This window comes from Synchiropus splendidus, chromosome 3 (genome assembly GCF_027744825.2).
Source record: "Synchiropus splendidus isolate RoL2022-P1 chromosome 3, RoL_Sspl_1.0, whole genome shotgun sequence".
Classification (NCBI taxonomy): domain Eukaryota; kingdom Metazoa; phylum Chordata; class Actinopteri; order Syngnathiformes; family Callionymidae; genus Synchiropus; species Synchiropus splendidus.
Window position 1 is genome coordinate 20328586 of NC_071336.1, and position 16535 is coordinate 20345120.

At 40.2% G+C, this 16535-nt stretch overlaps 1 protein-coding gene across 7 annotated transcripts in view; it reads right to left on the reverse strand.

Annotated features, from left to right (window-relative positions):
• ctnnd2a (catenin (cadherin-associated protein), delta 2a) overlaps nt 1–16535 on the reverse strand; it is a 240219-nt gene that overhangs the window by 106402 nt on the left and 117282 nt on the right. For all 7 annotated transcript variants that reach the window (XM_053858318.1, XM_053858311.1, XM_053858317.1 and 4 more), the window contains exons 6-10: nt 15255–15427; nt 6829–6883; nt 5788–5995; nt 5402–5510; nt 4682–4814 (exon numbers count right to left, since the gene is read on the reverse strand). In XM_053858318.1, coding sequence (XP_053714293.1) covers nt 4682–4814; nt 5402–5510; nt 5788–5995; nt 6829–6883; nt 15255–15427 — 678 coding nt within the window. The remainder of the gene's footprint in view (nt 1–4681; nt 4815–5401; nt 5511–5787; nt 5996–6828; nt 6884–15254; nt 15428–16535) is intronic.

Sequence of the window (16535 nt, forward strand, 5' to 3'; positions counted from 1 at the left end):
AGATGATTGTCAGCTGACTGTAGAAACACTAAAACAGTACAAACAAAATCGAGGTACAACTGATGAAGCACTTTGTGAAGTGCACCAGCCAAAACAAGCTCACAATAAATAACAGAAAGCATTTCATATTTGTTTTACTGATATCAAACTTCATTCAATTGTCAAATTTTCACTTCCGAAAACAGCGTGCTTCCTGTCACTTTCTACTGTCTCGGGAGCCGCTGCCAGACAAGAGAGGTAAACAGAAAGATAACAGTGGGGAAGGCAAATTAAATAAAGAAATCATTCACTCGTAATGTAAACATCCGCCAACTTCATTGCAAATTTCAACGGCGAGAACGAAGGGAGATGAGAAGGGGAGGGGGCCGCTGAGAAAGCTGGGCAGAATATTCATGAACAAGCTCTAATTAGAGTGGTGGACACACCCTTTAACAGCATGACTCATCTCAGCCCACTGCCTTCCATCTCCTCTGCCTTTGAAGTCTTGGTGAGTTGGTTTTCTGTCTTTATTCATTCATTATTGGACTCACAGGGGCCCGCTCACGCAAACACTGACCTCCTTCTTTCACAAGAGAAAAGGGAGAAAGGAGTCAAGAGAGAATCCTCAACGTGATGTCTAATTTTTTGGGGAGAAACGACAGCGGCAAGAGGAGTAATGAATAGATGTGGAGTCCCTTGATGCTCCTGTCCTGTTTGTACAGTGACAGTGAGACAAATGAAATATATAAAACAACCAAAAGAGACAGGGAGGACACAAACACACAATTCAGTTGACAGGGTGAGACACAGATTGCAGTTCTTCAAAATTGGAGTGAGTATATGTGAGTATACGGATCTCACAGGGAGAAGAAACAGGAGATCTTTTTCTTAATTTGCTTTTGAAACAAGCGGCATCAGAGCTAGCGAGGCTTTCTTGGCTGGTAGAAGGCTGAACTACCGTAAATTCTGCACTAGAGAGCGCACTAAATTTAAGAAGAGAAGAAATCTAAGAAGAAATAGATCTCGTTCATGCATAAGAAATAGATCTTGTTCATGCAGCAGTGCCGCACCAGTCTACAAGCCGCGGGTGCAGTGGTTCTGTCTGAGCCGAAGAAAGGCCAGTGGTGCTCCCATCTTAAAAATGCATGAGGATCACGAGTAAACTAGCTTTGAAAACAGGGTCCAGCATCCAGACAAACTCATGAAACAACTCGACAATGCTCTGAACTTAATCATGAACTCGTCACGCCTTATTTATATTAAAGCGCTCCAATTGCACTGTTTTCACCCGGTCTCAGTTGCAGGTTCTGGTCTCCAGTCCGCCGGGAGATCGGCTCTGTTGGCAGGGCTGCAGGCACGAGGGCGAGAACAGTGCATTTTCGCAGCTTTAAGGTCAATAAAACACCTATGATAAAACAAGGCTCAATATCTTGACAGCATGACGCTTTTTAACCGCTAAAAATCCATATATTAGCTGTGTCATTGTGTGCATGGAGGGCATAAGTAGCAGTTTATTACAACAGTACAATCACAACTTAAACAAGTTCAAGCTTCCATTCACTTGTGGAACGATCTGTACGCAGGAAAACATCTGACTTTGTTTTGTAGCCACAATGGGTTCGAAAGGGTAAACAATTTTTATAGTGGACTTTCTCAGAAATGAAATAATTAATCAGCATCTCTGAAGCAGATAATTCATTATACATGTATTATATTGTAACTTTAACTGTTGCTTTGGAGTTCTTGTTCCCTCTATGAGTGTCTGGTTCTAATAATGGTGACCAATGTATGAATGCCACTGTATCCAGTTATGAGTAAATATATTTAAACAACTTACAGAAAACACAGAATTAAAAACCACAAAATTTCTACATCAGATATTAATAGAATTAATGACATCTAAATAGTGGAATTTTGTGTACTCAAAATTAAAAACTACACGTGTTCAACTGCAATGGTCTGAAAATTGTTAAGCAATAGAAAGTTATTTGCATCTGATGTTAAATACTCAATCACATAGCGACGTATCATGACTCATCACTTTTGCATGAAAATTATGGGACAGAAAAACATTCTTGGCCATCTATATATTTGAATACCACGTTTGAGGGGCCTCTGTATTTTCATGAAAGTCAGTCGAACACTTCCCAGGAATAGTTTGATGCATAGAAAATGCACGCTCTCTCACCTACATCTGTCATGCCGGGACGCCTCCCTTTTGTTCTCAATACAAACAGTGCATATCCTTTATATGATAAATTGTGTTCTCAGCAGTCGAGCTCTGCTGTAGAGGAGGCGCTGAGTGCCTCTCTAAACCAGCTACTCAGATTAACTCCACTAAGCTTTTTTTCCCAGGATGAATGTCTCCCACTGGAAAAAGCAGACCCCACGGAAAGGATGCTTTTTATTTATTTATTTATTTTTTGCAGGTCTTTAATGAGGCGTCTATCTCAAGCCTGTCAGACTGAATAATGCATAGATTAAAAATTAAGAACTGTCAACACTGTCCAAATGTACCGTGAAAAAATGTATTCAAAATGAATCATTAATCAATTGAACACGTCTGAGTTCACCCTGCTGGTCACGTGTCTGGAAACTTTTCACAGAGTTTTCACGTTGACTTCTTTACTGCAAGCAGTTCCTCATCAAGATTAGTTCATGACATAAAAAGGATAGGATGGGACAGTTTGAAGGAGGAGAACTGATGCGGTTTCTGGTGAGGTTTCATTCATCCTGTTTAAACAGTGGGGGTCTATCAAGTATTGGTGCCCATCAGAATGTTTTTCAGTTACATAAATAATAAAGGCAATCCAAGAGTATTTCATTTTTCTTTCCCAAAAGAGGCAAATTGATTTTGTGTCTTGAGATGAAGTTGAAGCATGATCTGAATCACTTGACTTTTCTGAGAGGCATCTTTACACATGCAGACCGAGATGAGTGTCAAAATAAATAACACAAGGGACCAGCTTATTGAAGAGTCACTGTACCACATGAAATAGGAAATCTTTACAGAGAGCATCAAGACTTGGTTGATGCCAAAATGCATCATTTGCATCTCCTTACCACCAACCACAGCTTACTTAAACACATTGGCTTTTTCAATCTCACCTTCCAACTGCATTTTTTCCAATATTTTTAGTAATCGTTCAACCTTTGGCGACGGCAAGCAACCATCAGCTTGGTACACTTCTCTGAAATAACTGGATGATATATTTCACTAATATACTCATAATATTTCGGATAATAATTAGACAAAAGGAAACAGAAAATCAAACATAAGGAGATGGAACAGGCCCGTGCTACTCCCTTGGTCACTGTGAACTACCTGTTGCACCCGGGCACCATCTTGGTGACCCCTGGCCTTGTGAGCTATGATGTGGACATGCATTGCTTGGATTTGCTTTAAGAAACACCACAGTCTCAGTCTACCTCCACCACGCAGTGTGTCAATGACATGACCTATATACGCTGCTTGGTGTGGAGGGGCTGTAGCGCCTTGAATTGAGATGGCTGCCAGCGCCGTAGCACGAAGGACATGTTTGTTTGACCACAGAGACAAATGCTACAGCCACTATTTATTGTCAGGATTGTTGGTGGAGCTTCACGATCGCACCCTTGGCCTAGAGAGTCACTCACACTTTCCCTGTCCTGTTCCGCACCAAACACCCAAGACATGATTCAAACACGTCTTCAGACAGCACTGTAAAATAAAAAGTCATTGAGATGATGATTTTGAAAAAACTTGTTCAACTGGCTGTCAGAGTGTTCCACACTGAAGATAGTGCAGCCTAAATTAAATAGCTGCTTATTATATGCAATCCTTGAGAGCATTCCACTCAACTTGTTGCCGTTTAAAAGGAAGATTTGTGACAAATTGGATAAGACTATTCTGGCGAATAATGGAATTGCACAACAAACCGGTTACTTAAATTAATGAGGGAGCAGCGGAAGATGGAATATTTTAAATCTGAAACGACACTGTGGGACATGAATCAAATGACACAGTGTAAAAACGTGACAGCAGCAGCAACAGCTTCAGTTCAAGAAGATCAAGTTAAAAACATTTTCTGACGAAATGGTCTCTTTTAGTTGATTTTGTACGTTTCCCTTCAGTTTAACTAATTCATGCATCAGAAGAATGATCACAGTAGAAGAGACATTGTGACATATAGTCATCTTATTTAATAGCAAATAAAGATGATCCCAATGGTGAGCAAGTGAGCAAAACGCCCCCCCCATTTATTAATACTCGAGTTAATGAAGGCGAGGGGGGGGATACAAGAAAGAGGAAGTGTCAGGATGAAAGGTCAACAGAAGACAGAGGAACAGGATCACCAAGAGACATGCGGAGAGATCAGCAGACACAGCCAACGATGGACAACAAGGGGGAGTCTGAGCTCTCTGTGTGTGTGTGTGTGTGTGTGTGTGCTTCAACCCAGCAGCAGCAGCAACTATGGAACTGCAGGTGAAATTTGTCAGGAAAATTGTACAGCCTTTGAACAAATGAGAGTTTTATATACTCTCAGCTGAGGATGACTATGCCACCTTTTTTTAAATTTTTAATTATTTTTTTTAGAAAATCAACCTTTTTAAAAAAGCTAAAAAATAAAATAAATGCCCTGTCCTCTAACTCACTGCTACCAGAGGAAAAACAGAGATTCCATCAGCAGCGCTCAGGTGCCTGAGGTGGTATGTGACCTACCTGCCAGACTGCCTGGCCTCTGCAATGTTGCTGTGGCGTAGAGTTCGTGAGAAATCTTGTACTGGTCTGAAGCGTGGTGAGCTGCCAGGCGTTTTGGAGACAAAGTGGCATAACTGCCTATTCCTGAACTCATCTGTAACGAGAAGAGGAGAAACTGAATAAAATGTCTGACAGCAGGTGTTAGGAAGTTAAGTTTTGAATTCAGTTGATGTGTGCAATATAAGGTGCAGGGGAATACAGTTTGTTTTCATCTTGTTAGCTTGCATGTCAGACACAAATCATTGACATGACTGTGAAAAAACAGTTCTTTTTTTTGTTTTTATGCTGGAAAAATGCCCTCCAAAAACAAGAAAAATATATTATATATAATATATTATAAAATATACATTATGTTTTAAGCTACTTTTACCTTGAAAAAAATCTGCCAATAAAACAAAAGTGATAGAACAAACTTAAATGAAATGGGATGAGGCATTTTCATGAAGAATAACTTGTTTTTTTGTTCTTTTTATAACTTATCCTCAGGTAGAACTGGAGCTAGAAAAGAATTGAGGATCATTGTCAACATCACCATTGGCACAGTTAGCATTTGTGCCCGACTTAAGGTTGGACACCATGAAGCTAGCACAAAGCCTTTCTGTGTTTCTGTAACATGCGTAATGAGCAGCATACGCGAATACCTTTCACCTCAAATGATGGTGTCTGAACAGCGTAGTGTACCTGGTGAAGAGGGGAAGATGAGCTGCCACCTCCCCCCGCGGTTGAGCTGGGTGGGGATGCCACCCTCAGGGGAGAACCGCCGCCTCCTGTAGTCACAGCAGTGGTGGTGCTGGAAGAGACGTTGAAGAGGCAAGTTCATTTCACTTTACATTCTCATTTAAAACCAATATGTCTGTGCACTTAGATCTGAGTTACTGAAGTATATGTGCGTAGGTTTAAGGATGATTAACTGGAAATGCAATTTCCTTTTTCCACTCCATTGTGCTCTATTGGTTTCTGGTTTGCAATAATGTGAAACAGCTAAACGCATTTTGAAGGCATCAGTGACACACACTTGAATCAAGATCTACAGACAAACGCAGACATCAACGGTGGCGGACAATTACCTGAACGACTTGGCCAGGCGATTGGAAGATGGCTGCTTGTTGGGAGAGGAGGACGGGGAGGCGGAGGAAGGCAAGCGCTGTGTGGTGGAGTACCCTGGAGAATCTGAGGAGGACCCCAAACGCTGCAGCTTACCAGGGGATCCCGACCCTCCGGTTAATGGAGAACTGACCCGCTGGGATGGGAGGGTGGAGCTAGAGTAGTAGATACCTGGAGAACAAGGGCGCCGAGGGAAACAAACAGCAATGAAAACAGACCATCGAGCACCTAGTGGATGACATTATACTCTGAGTTTATGGAAGGTGAACACAACAACAGAAGAAAAACAAAAACAGCTGGAGATCAGAGCGAGGTAACAGAATACAGAGGACGCAGAAGAGCGCTTTAACAATAACACAGATCATCAGCAGTGATGGAATGCGCAATGCTCTTCTTACTGGCGGCAAGAAATATGAATACTGATCATTATCAGTGATCTGGGGGTGAAATGAACATTTATTCCAAAACGTATTTATTCCATTTCTACGTTTCACACAGCAAACATGCGTGCGTGTGTGTGCGTGTGTGTGTTTATATATATATATATATATATATATATATATATATATATATATATATGCTCTTCTTCAATATATATATAAATAAAAAACATATATATTCTTATCTTATCTTGATATATATATTTTTCTTTTGATTTCATTTTTTCTTTAGTACAAGTGAAAAGGATAAAAAGGATAAAAAAAACACAAACAGAACGAAAGGAGATGAATGTGATTAGGTTGATTAAGTCAGAATTGACTCCTGATAAATTACGGATCTGTGATAAAAATTGTGTGAGATTTATCAGTATTATTTGAAGGGATTGATTTTTTTTGTTTGTTTTAAGTACCATCCCCAGAATAGACATGTATAAGTACCAAAAACATAAATTTTTTAGGTCACTATTAAAGAGCATGAATAACTTCTGGACATATGAAATAGAAAAGTCAAAAAGTGTCAATATACATGAATGAATGAATGAACAAGGAAGCGCGATGTCTCACCTGGACCAGTGCCACTCTGTGACTGTTGCTGCTGTGCTGCGCGGCTCGACGTCACCTGGGTGAACGTGATAAGAAGAGGAGCAAGAGGGGATTAAACAAAGCATGAATAGAGACAGTAATTGGTTGAATGAGACAAACATGCAGCCATCAAAAACTTTGTGCACAATGAGTTCTTTATGCGCCTTTGAGGAGTCATGGTTGAACCTCTGGCACCAAGTAATGAAATCCCTAAAGAGCATGGGAAATGATTCAAAGAGACTCTGAGAGTCAGGACGGGAACTCCTCAGAACTCAGAGCTCACTGAACGCTTCACAAGGAGCTTTGTTGTACCTCCTACTCAAAGATAAAGGGAAGGGTTACCGAGACTTAAGCACATTCGTGTAATATTATGCATACATTGGACATATCACCCACGACTCCTTTGATGTTCAGTCAAAGTTAAAGGCACAATAAAGATAGAGACGTCATTTTAAATGGAGCTGTCCTCTGATGGTTGGGATTTGCATGTGTTCATTGGGAAGGTTGCGGGAGGTTTGCAGATGTGGGCATTCTGCTTCTTGACTTTGTGATGAAGACGTTGTGTGGGTTAAGTATATTTGGCTTCTGCTGTACAGCACAGTGTCGCAGTTCTGATGTCTAATGTCCTATTCCGACACCATTAATGTTTATACAGACCTGGGTTGTGAGACACGACGGCCTGTACATCCAAACACTTTGATTCAGATGATGCAGCTGCAATTTTTTGGCCTAGTTTTTATGTCAGAATTTGATTCATTTTCTGCTTATACTTATTACTTATTTGTGCCTATCCCAGCTACCTAGGACCAGAGGAAGGGAACAGGACACATGTGGACAGAACATTTAATTCATTTGACAGACACACTCACACACACACTCACACACACACACGGGCCACCAGATAGTTTAGGGTCATCAAACTGAAGTTCTTTCTCTACATCATTTTCTACACCACTGACTCTCTGCACCAGTCCAATTTCATTGCAGAATAAAGGGATGATAGTGCTGGATGACGTGCTACAAGATGGTTTCATTCCATCTCATACGTACAGCTTTATTATACATTAGGTACTGTGAGCTTGTCCTCATTTGACACATTGTGTCGTTGTACAAAACGTTTTTCTATTTAAAAGTCCTTCTATTTGATGTAAATCAAACTGAGGTTGATTTAATAGTCCAATTGTGATGCTCCACTGCCACCCCTGAAGGAAGAAACCGAAAGGAAAAGAAGACGACTTTATGTATATATTTAATGTTTATTGGTTTATTGTTGGTCATTTAAATCTTACATTTTTCATGTCTTTAATGTTTTTGTGTAAACTCTGCTGCTGAACCAATTACCCCATTGGACAAATAAAGGGCGATCTTATCCTCAATGTTTAAATGTTTATTATAGATTTACAAAAGGTTACCACCACCACTATAACATGAGCCTGAGATATTTGCTCCGGCGTCCAAGTACAGTGGTACCTCGGTTGTCGACAATAATCCGTTATAGACAGCCGTTCGAGAAGCGATTTGTTCGAAATCTGAATCGATTTTTCCCATTACAATTAATGGAAAAAGAAATAATGTGTTCCAAGCCTTAAAATAGTCTTTTGTAGGAGTGAATGTAGAGTGTCTGCTGCAGGTGCGCTGTTCCTGCAGAGTGAGTGACGTCTCTCCAGAAGTGAAGAGGTGCCCGGTGTGTGTCCAGCTCTGAATGTGCGCTTCTGTGCAGTTTGGCTGTGACAAAGTCATAAACCAAGTAACGCTCTGTCCCAGACTCGGCTTTTTTTTGGGGGGTGTTCGACTTCCGGATTTTCGTTCGAATTCCGAAGCAAAAAAATCCCAAAATTGTTGTTTGAACTCCGATTTGTTCGAAGTCCGGGACGTTCGAAAACCGAGGTACCATTGTATTAGTAATTTCCCAATCATGAAAGAATTATAAGTCATGTAAAACAGTTTTATTGTCAACGCCGATCACAATTTATTTACTTTTTATTTATTTTTCAGACTTAATCATTAAATTCTTTTTTAATTGGTGGGAATAAATGAATATTGCTAATTCTATGTGGGAGTCTCGTAAAAATGTGTAGGACTTTAAAACCAAATATTTCACTTCATTTACAGTTTTTTTTCACAGCTCCCGAAAAAGGTCCTAAAAAAGACCAGACACAAACGGACACTGGTTTTGTAGAATGATCTGAATGACATTCCTCAGCCAGAGTATGAAAGAAAACAACTCACCACTAAATAGGGGGCGTCCCTTCTGTGACCCAGCAGCGGAAGCAGCTTAGGATAGTAATAGATCTCCTCTGAACACCCCAAACCTTGTAAAGGAACACCTGCTGTCTTGCTACCTGCGGCTATGAGTCCAATGCATCTATTATTCAGTAAACGTCAGTGAAAAAATGTAACCCTGCAAAGCCTTGAGAAGCCTTGGGAAGCCTTATATCACATGACAAATCTAACTTTCCTCCAGAGACAGCAGCAGGGGAGCCTTTCCTTAAAAGCTACATATATCCTTACATTGACATGTGGGGATGAGGCTGTGTTCATTTTTCTGGTAAATATATTTGTAAAGCGAATAATAAATAGTATATGTCAAACAAGGGCTGAAATATTATTTATATTATATTTCTAACACCATCCTAGACACGTGGGAACAATTCAGTTCCAGAGTGACGAGTCCAAATAAAGCATTCATGAATAATGGCGGTTTTCATTCCCAGCCCTCCTGGCACTCTCTTCCACCGGCAAAATGACAACAAAGAGCTCATAGCTAATTGGTATGGTGGTCAATGCCCGCACTGGAACACTAATTTAATTTCTTTGAGATTCAAACATGCTCTTTCACCACGCATTAATCATTTATGCAGCAATTAACGCTCAACCATTATGGTATGGAATGGCCAGGTGACGGGTGACACATCGTCTTGTAACATCTCTCTCTCTCAAACAAATCGATCAATGCAGACAACCAGACTGACTTGCACGTCGACACAGACAGTACAGGTGTTGAGCCAATAACAGAACAGACTCACACACAAGTGGCCTACATAAACAACCAGTAGTTACGCAACAGTACATTTTAGTGAGCTTCAAGTGTGAATATTTGCAGCTGAACATTTGTGCAGAAAGAGTGAAAGTGGGAAAATGAGCTTGGCTGCTCAGCAAAACTTGCCCAGATAAATATAGCGACACATGTCGTCTGGGCACGTTTATTCCGCTTCGCCAGGAGACAGAGCTAGTCTGCCGGAGACATCAGGACCTTAGCTTCCAGCTTGTTTTTGTTTTTTTTTGTACTGTTTTTGAATGATTAATGACCCACTGTGTGCAAAAAAAATAGCAAAAGAAGACAATTATTTAAATGGGGCAAAAAAACTGCTTTGCAGACAGGTGTGAGCTACTAACAAATTCTTACTTTTACGCCCTAACAGATTGAGCATAGTCAAGTGGGCTTTTTCCGCCAATGTTCTCGCAGAAGTCAGCCTTCCACGTTGAGTAGATGTTTCCACTCCTGGGGAAATGCTGCTATATGACCATGAGCTTGGCTTAAAGTGCTGAAAAAATGAGCCACTATCTATGCAAAGTGAGGGCGCTGAAAGGAGAAGGATTCTAGGGGAATACGATACAAAAAAATCTCCCCAACATTATTTTACCTGCTATGTATTGGTTACACTATACTAATACTATGTTTCGGAAGCGACACTCCTATGTTTTTCATAGGATTTTATTCATTTCTCTAGAATTGCATTTTATTTTAATGGAAGAAGTTACCGTAACTTCACCCACTAAATTTAAGAAGGAAAATAGTGAAAACAGTGGTGTGTCCAGCCGGTCTCTGCTACTGCATCCTATCTTTGCTCCTCCAGGAGATTGGCTCCGTTGGCAGAGGCGTGGACATGCGGGCAAAAACAGCTTTAACGTCAATAAAATGCCTGTGATTTTAGTGGTCTGATGTGAGATGGCTCAACATTTTGGCAGCATGAGGCTCTTTAGCCTGTAAAAATCCATAATTAACGTTTTATAAGGCACGAGAAAAAAAGTAGAGGCGTATAGTCCGGAAAATACAGTCGTTTGGATTTACCTTTTGTGTTTTCAGGTAATTCGTATTAAGTTATATCTCATGCATGTACTCCCTTACCAACTAACTGTCATGTTTCTTTCACAAATATGCAAGATGGCCCATTAAGATTTGGGGCCCAAAATCCCAGGCGGTGGCCCTGATACAAAATTCTATCATATTCTGCATAAAGAAGCGTCACCCCAAATATATACACATTGAACAATCTGGTGAAGCGCTGGCTACACCAGGGGGAAATGCAAGGTGGAAACCTGACTTCACCCTGGGATGAAAACCTCCATTTGATGATCGCCAATAAGTTACCCTTTAGGAGCGAGAATGTGCGGCCATGGGCAGTGCTTCTCCCAGTACAGCCTTGTAAAAGGACAAAAGTTAAACGAAAATAAATGGAATCTCACTGTAAAATAACTAAACCATTTTGCTCACTTTCAGAGAAGTCTGGGAATCTTCCACTCATAAAGGAAAGATGGATGGAAGAGCTGACCCAACTCAAGCTCTAACCCCTTCTCTGGAAAGGCTATAAAACTATCAACATATAAAAAGTTAACATCTTCCCTGTTATTTTTAACAATACATTAATTATTCATCCAAAAGCCCAGTTATTGAAAAGGGCAATAGGCCCGGGAGTATATTCTTCGTGGCCACAAACAAGCTCAAATCAGGTTTGCGAATCGATAAAATAGTGAAAATGTAATTCAATAATACAGCAATGTTTCAAAATGGGGTGATTCTTCACCACATTCTCTTACTTCCTCTTTGGTAAAACAGTGATATGTGAGGTGCCATGTCGCCATGTATTATTGAAGAAAAGCCTCTCTGGGTTATAAATACCACAAAGAAGCGCAGGGACACGCCAGACCTTTTTGCTTTCCTTATTTGATGCGCACTGACTTGTGACACTGTTCAAGTAAATGCACTTTTCTGCAGGTATGGCATGCATCGAAACGTCACCCAGCCAGTCAATGGCTCTGCGTTAACTGCTACTCAAGCAAAAACATAAACATGAGTATACTGTATACGTGGATGTGAAGTTCACCTCAGCATCCCGCTTCTATAGTGAAGCTATTCATGAGTCTGGCTGACAACACTGGCCCCATTACACTGACAAGCCCAAACGTCGAGAGACGAGGGCACAAACACAGACCCATGCTCTCATGGACAAAGACGCTGAGCCAACAGGACAAGGAAGAGGGAAAAAAAGAGGAAAAAGAGGACATGGCAGAAACGCTATCCGCATTTAAATTGCAAGAAAACAAATCCATCCAATGACTTGAACAAATTGAAGAATTCCTACTTGGCTCTGAAAATGCTTTGTTGTTCTAGATGACAAATTCCACCTCTGTTCACTTTTTCTTTCATAAAAACAAAGAGTAAAGAACACATATCAGCGCAGGGCGCACACACCCACTCACACACAGCAAAATAAATAACTATGAACTATCATTCCATTGTTTATTTTGTGACTAACAAGACCAAAAACAGGATCCACAGAGCTCCCGTCAGCCACCATGAAACCTCAAATACACCCAGACATTTTTCACACACAGCCTGTGCAATCTGAAATGTATGAATGCTCCTATGAGGATCAATTGTGCGACTGCTAAACAAATCTTCATCAGTCATAACAGAAAAGAAAAGCGGCTTCCACCTTTAAGCCAACTGTTGAATCATAATTTCGAAGTGAAATAAATGCACATCACATTTAATATGCATCTACAGTGCATTGTACATGTCTGCACCAAATACCACCTCTACAGTGTAATTATCGTATTATTACAAAAGGCTGCAGCATTGTCGATCTCACAGTAATACCAATCCCTTCAAAGTACTTCATAAGGAGTGGGGAAATCTAATAAACGCAGGTCATCACATTTTAATGACAAGGAAAAAGGAAACGACTACAAAGAAAGACACACAACTTGAATACTTGTGTTCTCACTGGGAGGATGGAGGGATATGAATAATAATAATGTAACAGTAATAATGTTCAAAGCGCTTTAGGCTTGTAAAGCTAGATGAGATGTGATGAACCTTTACAGAGATACTGCAGAGAAAATATCAAGCTGTTAAGCAATAGACAAGTGCTCATTTATAATACTCCATTGTACTGTATGGCAAGAGTTTCTTTGAGACGTTCACTCTTGACATTAAGCTCTAGTCATAAACACTTTACTCGATTTTTTTTCCCAGTGTGTGGCCAATGTTTCTGTTTGCCATAAAATAAAATTAGCTACATGCTACTGAATCAGAGCTGAAATGCAAAAAAAAAAAAAATCTTAAATTGATAAAGAATCGAAATAAGATTCCGGAATGTACAACATGGTTTTAATTGAAGACACCATTGACAAAATAAGACAGGCGCACACAGGCAAAGCAGATCTGCGCGTTTGAGTGAATTGATTTTTCAGCGTTACACGAGCGCTTGCTTAGATGCACACAGCCACCATGAGTCCCCAGAGATTGTCCTAATTGGTTTCCTTTTGCGTTGGATTATTTCCACTCGACTTTATGACTAAGTTAATTACTGCCATTTTTTCCAGTGTGACATTAATTAGGACATCCAATTATTATTTATTTTAAATAGCAATATAGTTTATTAAACTCCTATTTTCATGTGAACGTCTACGGAAGTTGTTGGTAGGACATAATAAAGAACACACAATTAGCGTCAAATACAAACCCATTATAACACATGTTGATGGCCTGTGCTCCAATGTTAGTCAGCAGTTGCAGTGGTGAGAATACTTCATCTAAACTTCATCTGACCAGAAAAAAAAAAAAAAAATCAAACTATAGCACTTACCTTCCAGTTTGCATGCACTGAAGAACAAGTAAAAACCCTACAGTTTTTGGAGCGTGCCTTGAGTTGTGCTTTTCAAAGTTACATTATGTATGACAGTTATTTGCAACAATATAAAGGAAGACTTTCATGTCCCAGTGACGCAGACGTCAGTCGTCTGTGTTGCATGTTGATGCAATTAGCAAATAAGTTAAAGTTGTGACAATTTTTACTTAAAAATAGTTGCTATTTGATGACTTGGGAGTAAGAATACAATTATCTGACCCTTTCATTCAGTTATCTATCATCTGGTTCATCGAGCCATGTATAGATAAAAAGATAGATTGATAAAAAGTTATTTTATTGAATTCATTTTTTACATTTATTACAAAAAAAAAATCATTACATGGCTCAAATGTGCGTAAAACTGTGGACTGCACAGACTTGGCTCACAGTGACAGTTGCGACAATTAAAGAAGATGGTGACAGTGTCCTTGTTTAAACAATTTTTTCCAGATTCATTTAAGTTGAACATTTTTTTTTTTTCATGTTTTGCACTCCAGCCGACGTCAATGGACGTGGCTGGACACACTGGAGGGTCGTCAGCACAGCATATGGAAAGGCCAGGAACGTCAGCTTGAGACGCTGAAACTCCTCGGCCCTATTGGCTCTGCATTTTGTAGGATGTGGGTCATCCCAGCGCACAGCTGTACATTTTCAGAAGTGGTGTCCGGTGCAATGGAGGGGAAGGTTTATTAAGTTGACGTACAGTTAACCATCTCTCACAAGTGGGTCATTCTCATTTTGCGCTTGTGTGATCAATGAATGCGCAAACTGTACCGCACTTTTTTTTGTCCTGTTTGTCTTGTACACACATGGTTGGTGAATCACCTGGAATCTGTGGTTCCAGCACAAGAATTCCTGATCGTGCAGAAATCAAGCACACGCAAACAGGGATTCTATTAAATCTGCCTTGTGAATATTTAATCACACACTGGGTAGACAACAGTCGATATTTCCTCCAGGTACGCTACTGATTTTCTCCTGCAGATTGAAAAACAACTGACAGACTTTGACCTATATTCATCATCAGCGTTCCCACAGTCATCACAGATACCTCGGCTAGGTTTTTCTTTTTCTGGATTATGCTCATTGCCTCTTCAGATTGTCCCATAAAACATTACAAATTTCTCCCTAAAGTTGTGTGACTACTTCCCCAGAAATTGTTTTGAAATCCTGCCAATGTATAAAGTTGTACTGATCGAATGGATTCCATAGAGACGTCGAACAAATGAAGAATTCAGCATTGGGGAAAGAAGCCGAGAGTCATCGCTAGAGGGGAAGTACATCAGAGTAAAGACAATGGAGGAAGGAGGATTTTGCTTGTCATGAAGTGAATAAGTGAAACGCATTAGAGAATGTTACGAACCAAAAATTAAGGAACTCAAAATCCACGGAAGCACAATAATCCCAATTGTCAGGATACATTTTTGTAATTATTTTCAAGTGAAGTGCAAGCCACATCATAATTGTCAGAACTTGTGCACAGGTGACTCCTACCTGGTTGTAGCTGTGCACGGCTCCTCCAACCTGCCCGCTGCGCTGAGGAGTTGCTGCGGAGATGCTGTCGCTAAGGGCGAGGGTCTGGTTGCTATGGTAGCTGGCAGAGTACTGGAGCGAAGCCTCCGGGGTGGAGTTGAGCTGCAAGGAACTCTGGGAAAGGAGAGCTGGTCCTATTCCGAGAGAGATGGGAGCGATGTATGATGGGGGGAGGTAATGGGAAAGAGGAAGGAGGAGAGAGATTAAGATTGAGAGAAAGGAAGAGAGGCGGCGTGAAGGGGAGAGATTGAGAGGCAAAGAATGAAACGGGAAGAGGGAGAGAGAGAGAGAGAGCAGCAATTTAGAGCAGATAGTGCAGCAGTGCAGCACTCCGTGAGTTGGAGTTGGCATACATAATTTATTAGCAGAGGGAAAGAGAAACAGAGGAACAGAGAAAATGTGAAAAGGAGGAGCAGGGAGAGAGAAAGATAGGAGGAGGAAGTCTGAAAAGGAAGTTGGAAAAGATGGATCCACTTATAACTTGACATTACTCACTTAAACGCGATTAACTGGCGGTGACCTCATGCTGCTGATATGTTGCTTTTGTGATACACAGACACATGAGTTCTCCGTTCTCTCTTTGTTATTAATATTCATTACAGTCATGAGAGCTGAGTCAGAAACATAATCATGAGGAAGTTCTTTTTGCCTGAGTCCTAAGGTATTTTAGGACTCATAGCTTGTTTGAAATATAGAAGCCAAAGTCTTACTTAATGGAAGGAAGTCAACTAAGTTTGCATCTACTTGAATTTGAACACCATGAAGGTCCTTTCAATGATAGTGTTTCTAAAATGTCTGTACAGAACCAGATCAGTTTAAAGATTACTTGATTAAAACGGCAAGAAAACCAAAAACAGACATTTTATTCATTTAGACTTTGATCATGTTATGAACTGTGTGTTATATTCACAATATATAATTGTTTTATTGATAACATCATTTAGTTTGCATGTTCTCGCTGTGTGAGCGAGGGTTTTCTCTGATTTCTCCAGTTTCCTCCCAAAGACATACTCAAAAATAAATAAAAAATACTGAATAACTCCAGTATTTAAGTCGTAACAAATGCATTTGGACTTCCTTATAACCATTAACCCTGTGGCGCAGAGGAGCTAATATTTTGCTTTATCATTTAAAAACATACCAACATCATCATTTAGCAAGTAAACAGCACAAAGTACTTTGGCAACTGTAAGGAACATTTTAATTGCTAATATAACTATTTTGTATTTTGAAATGAACACA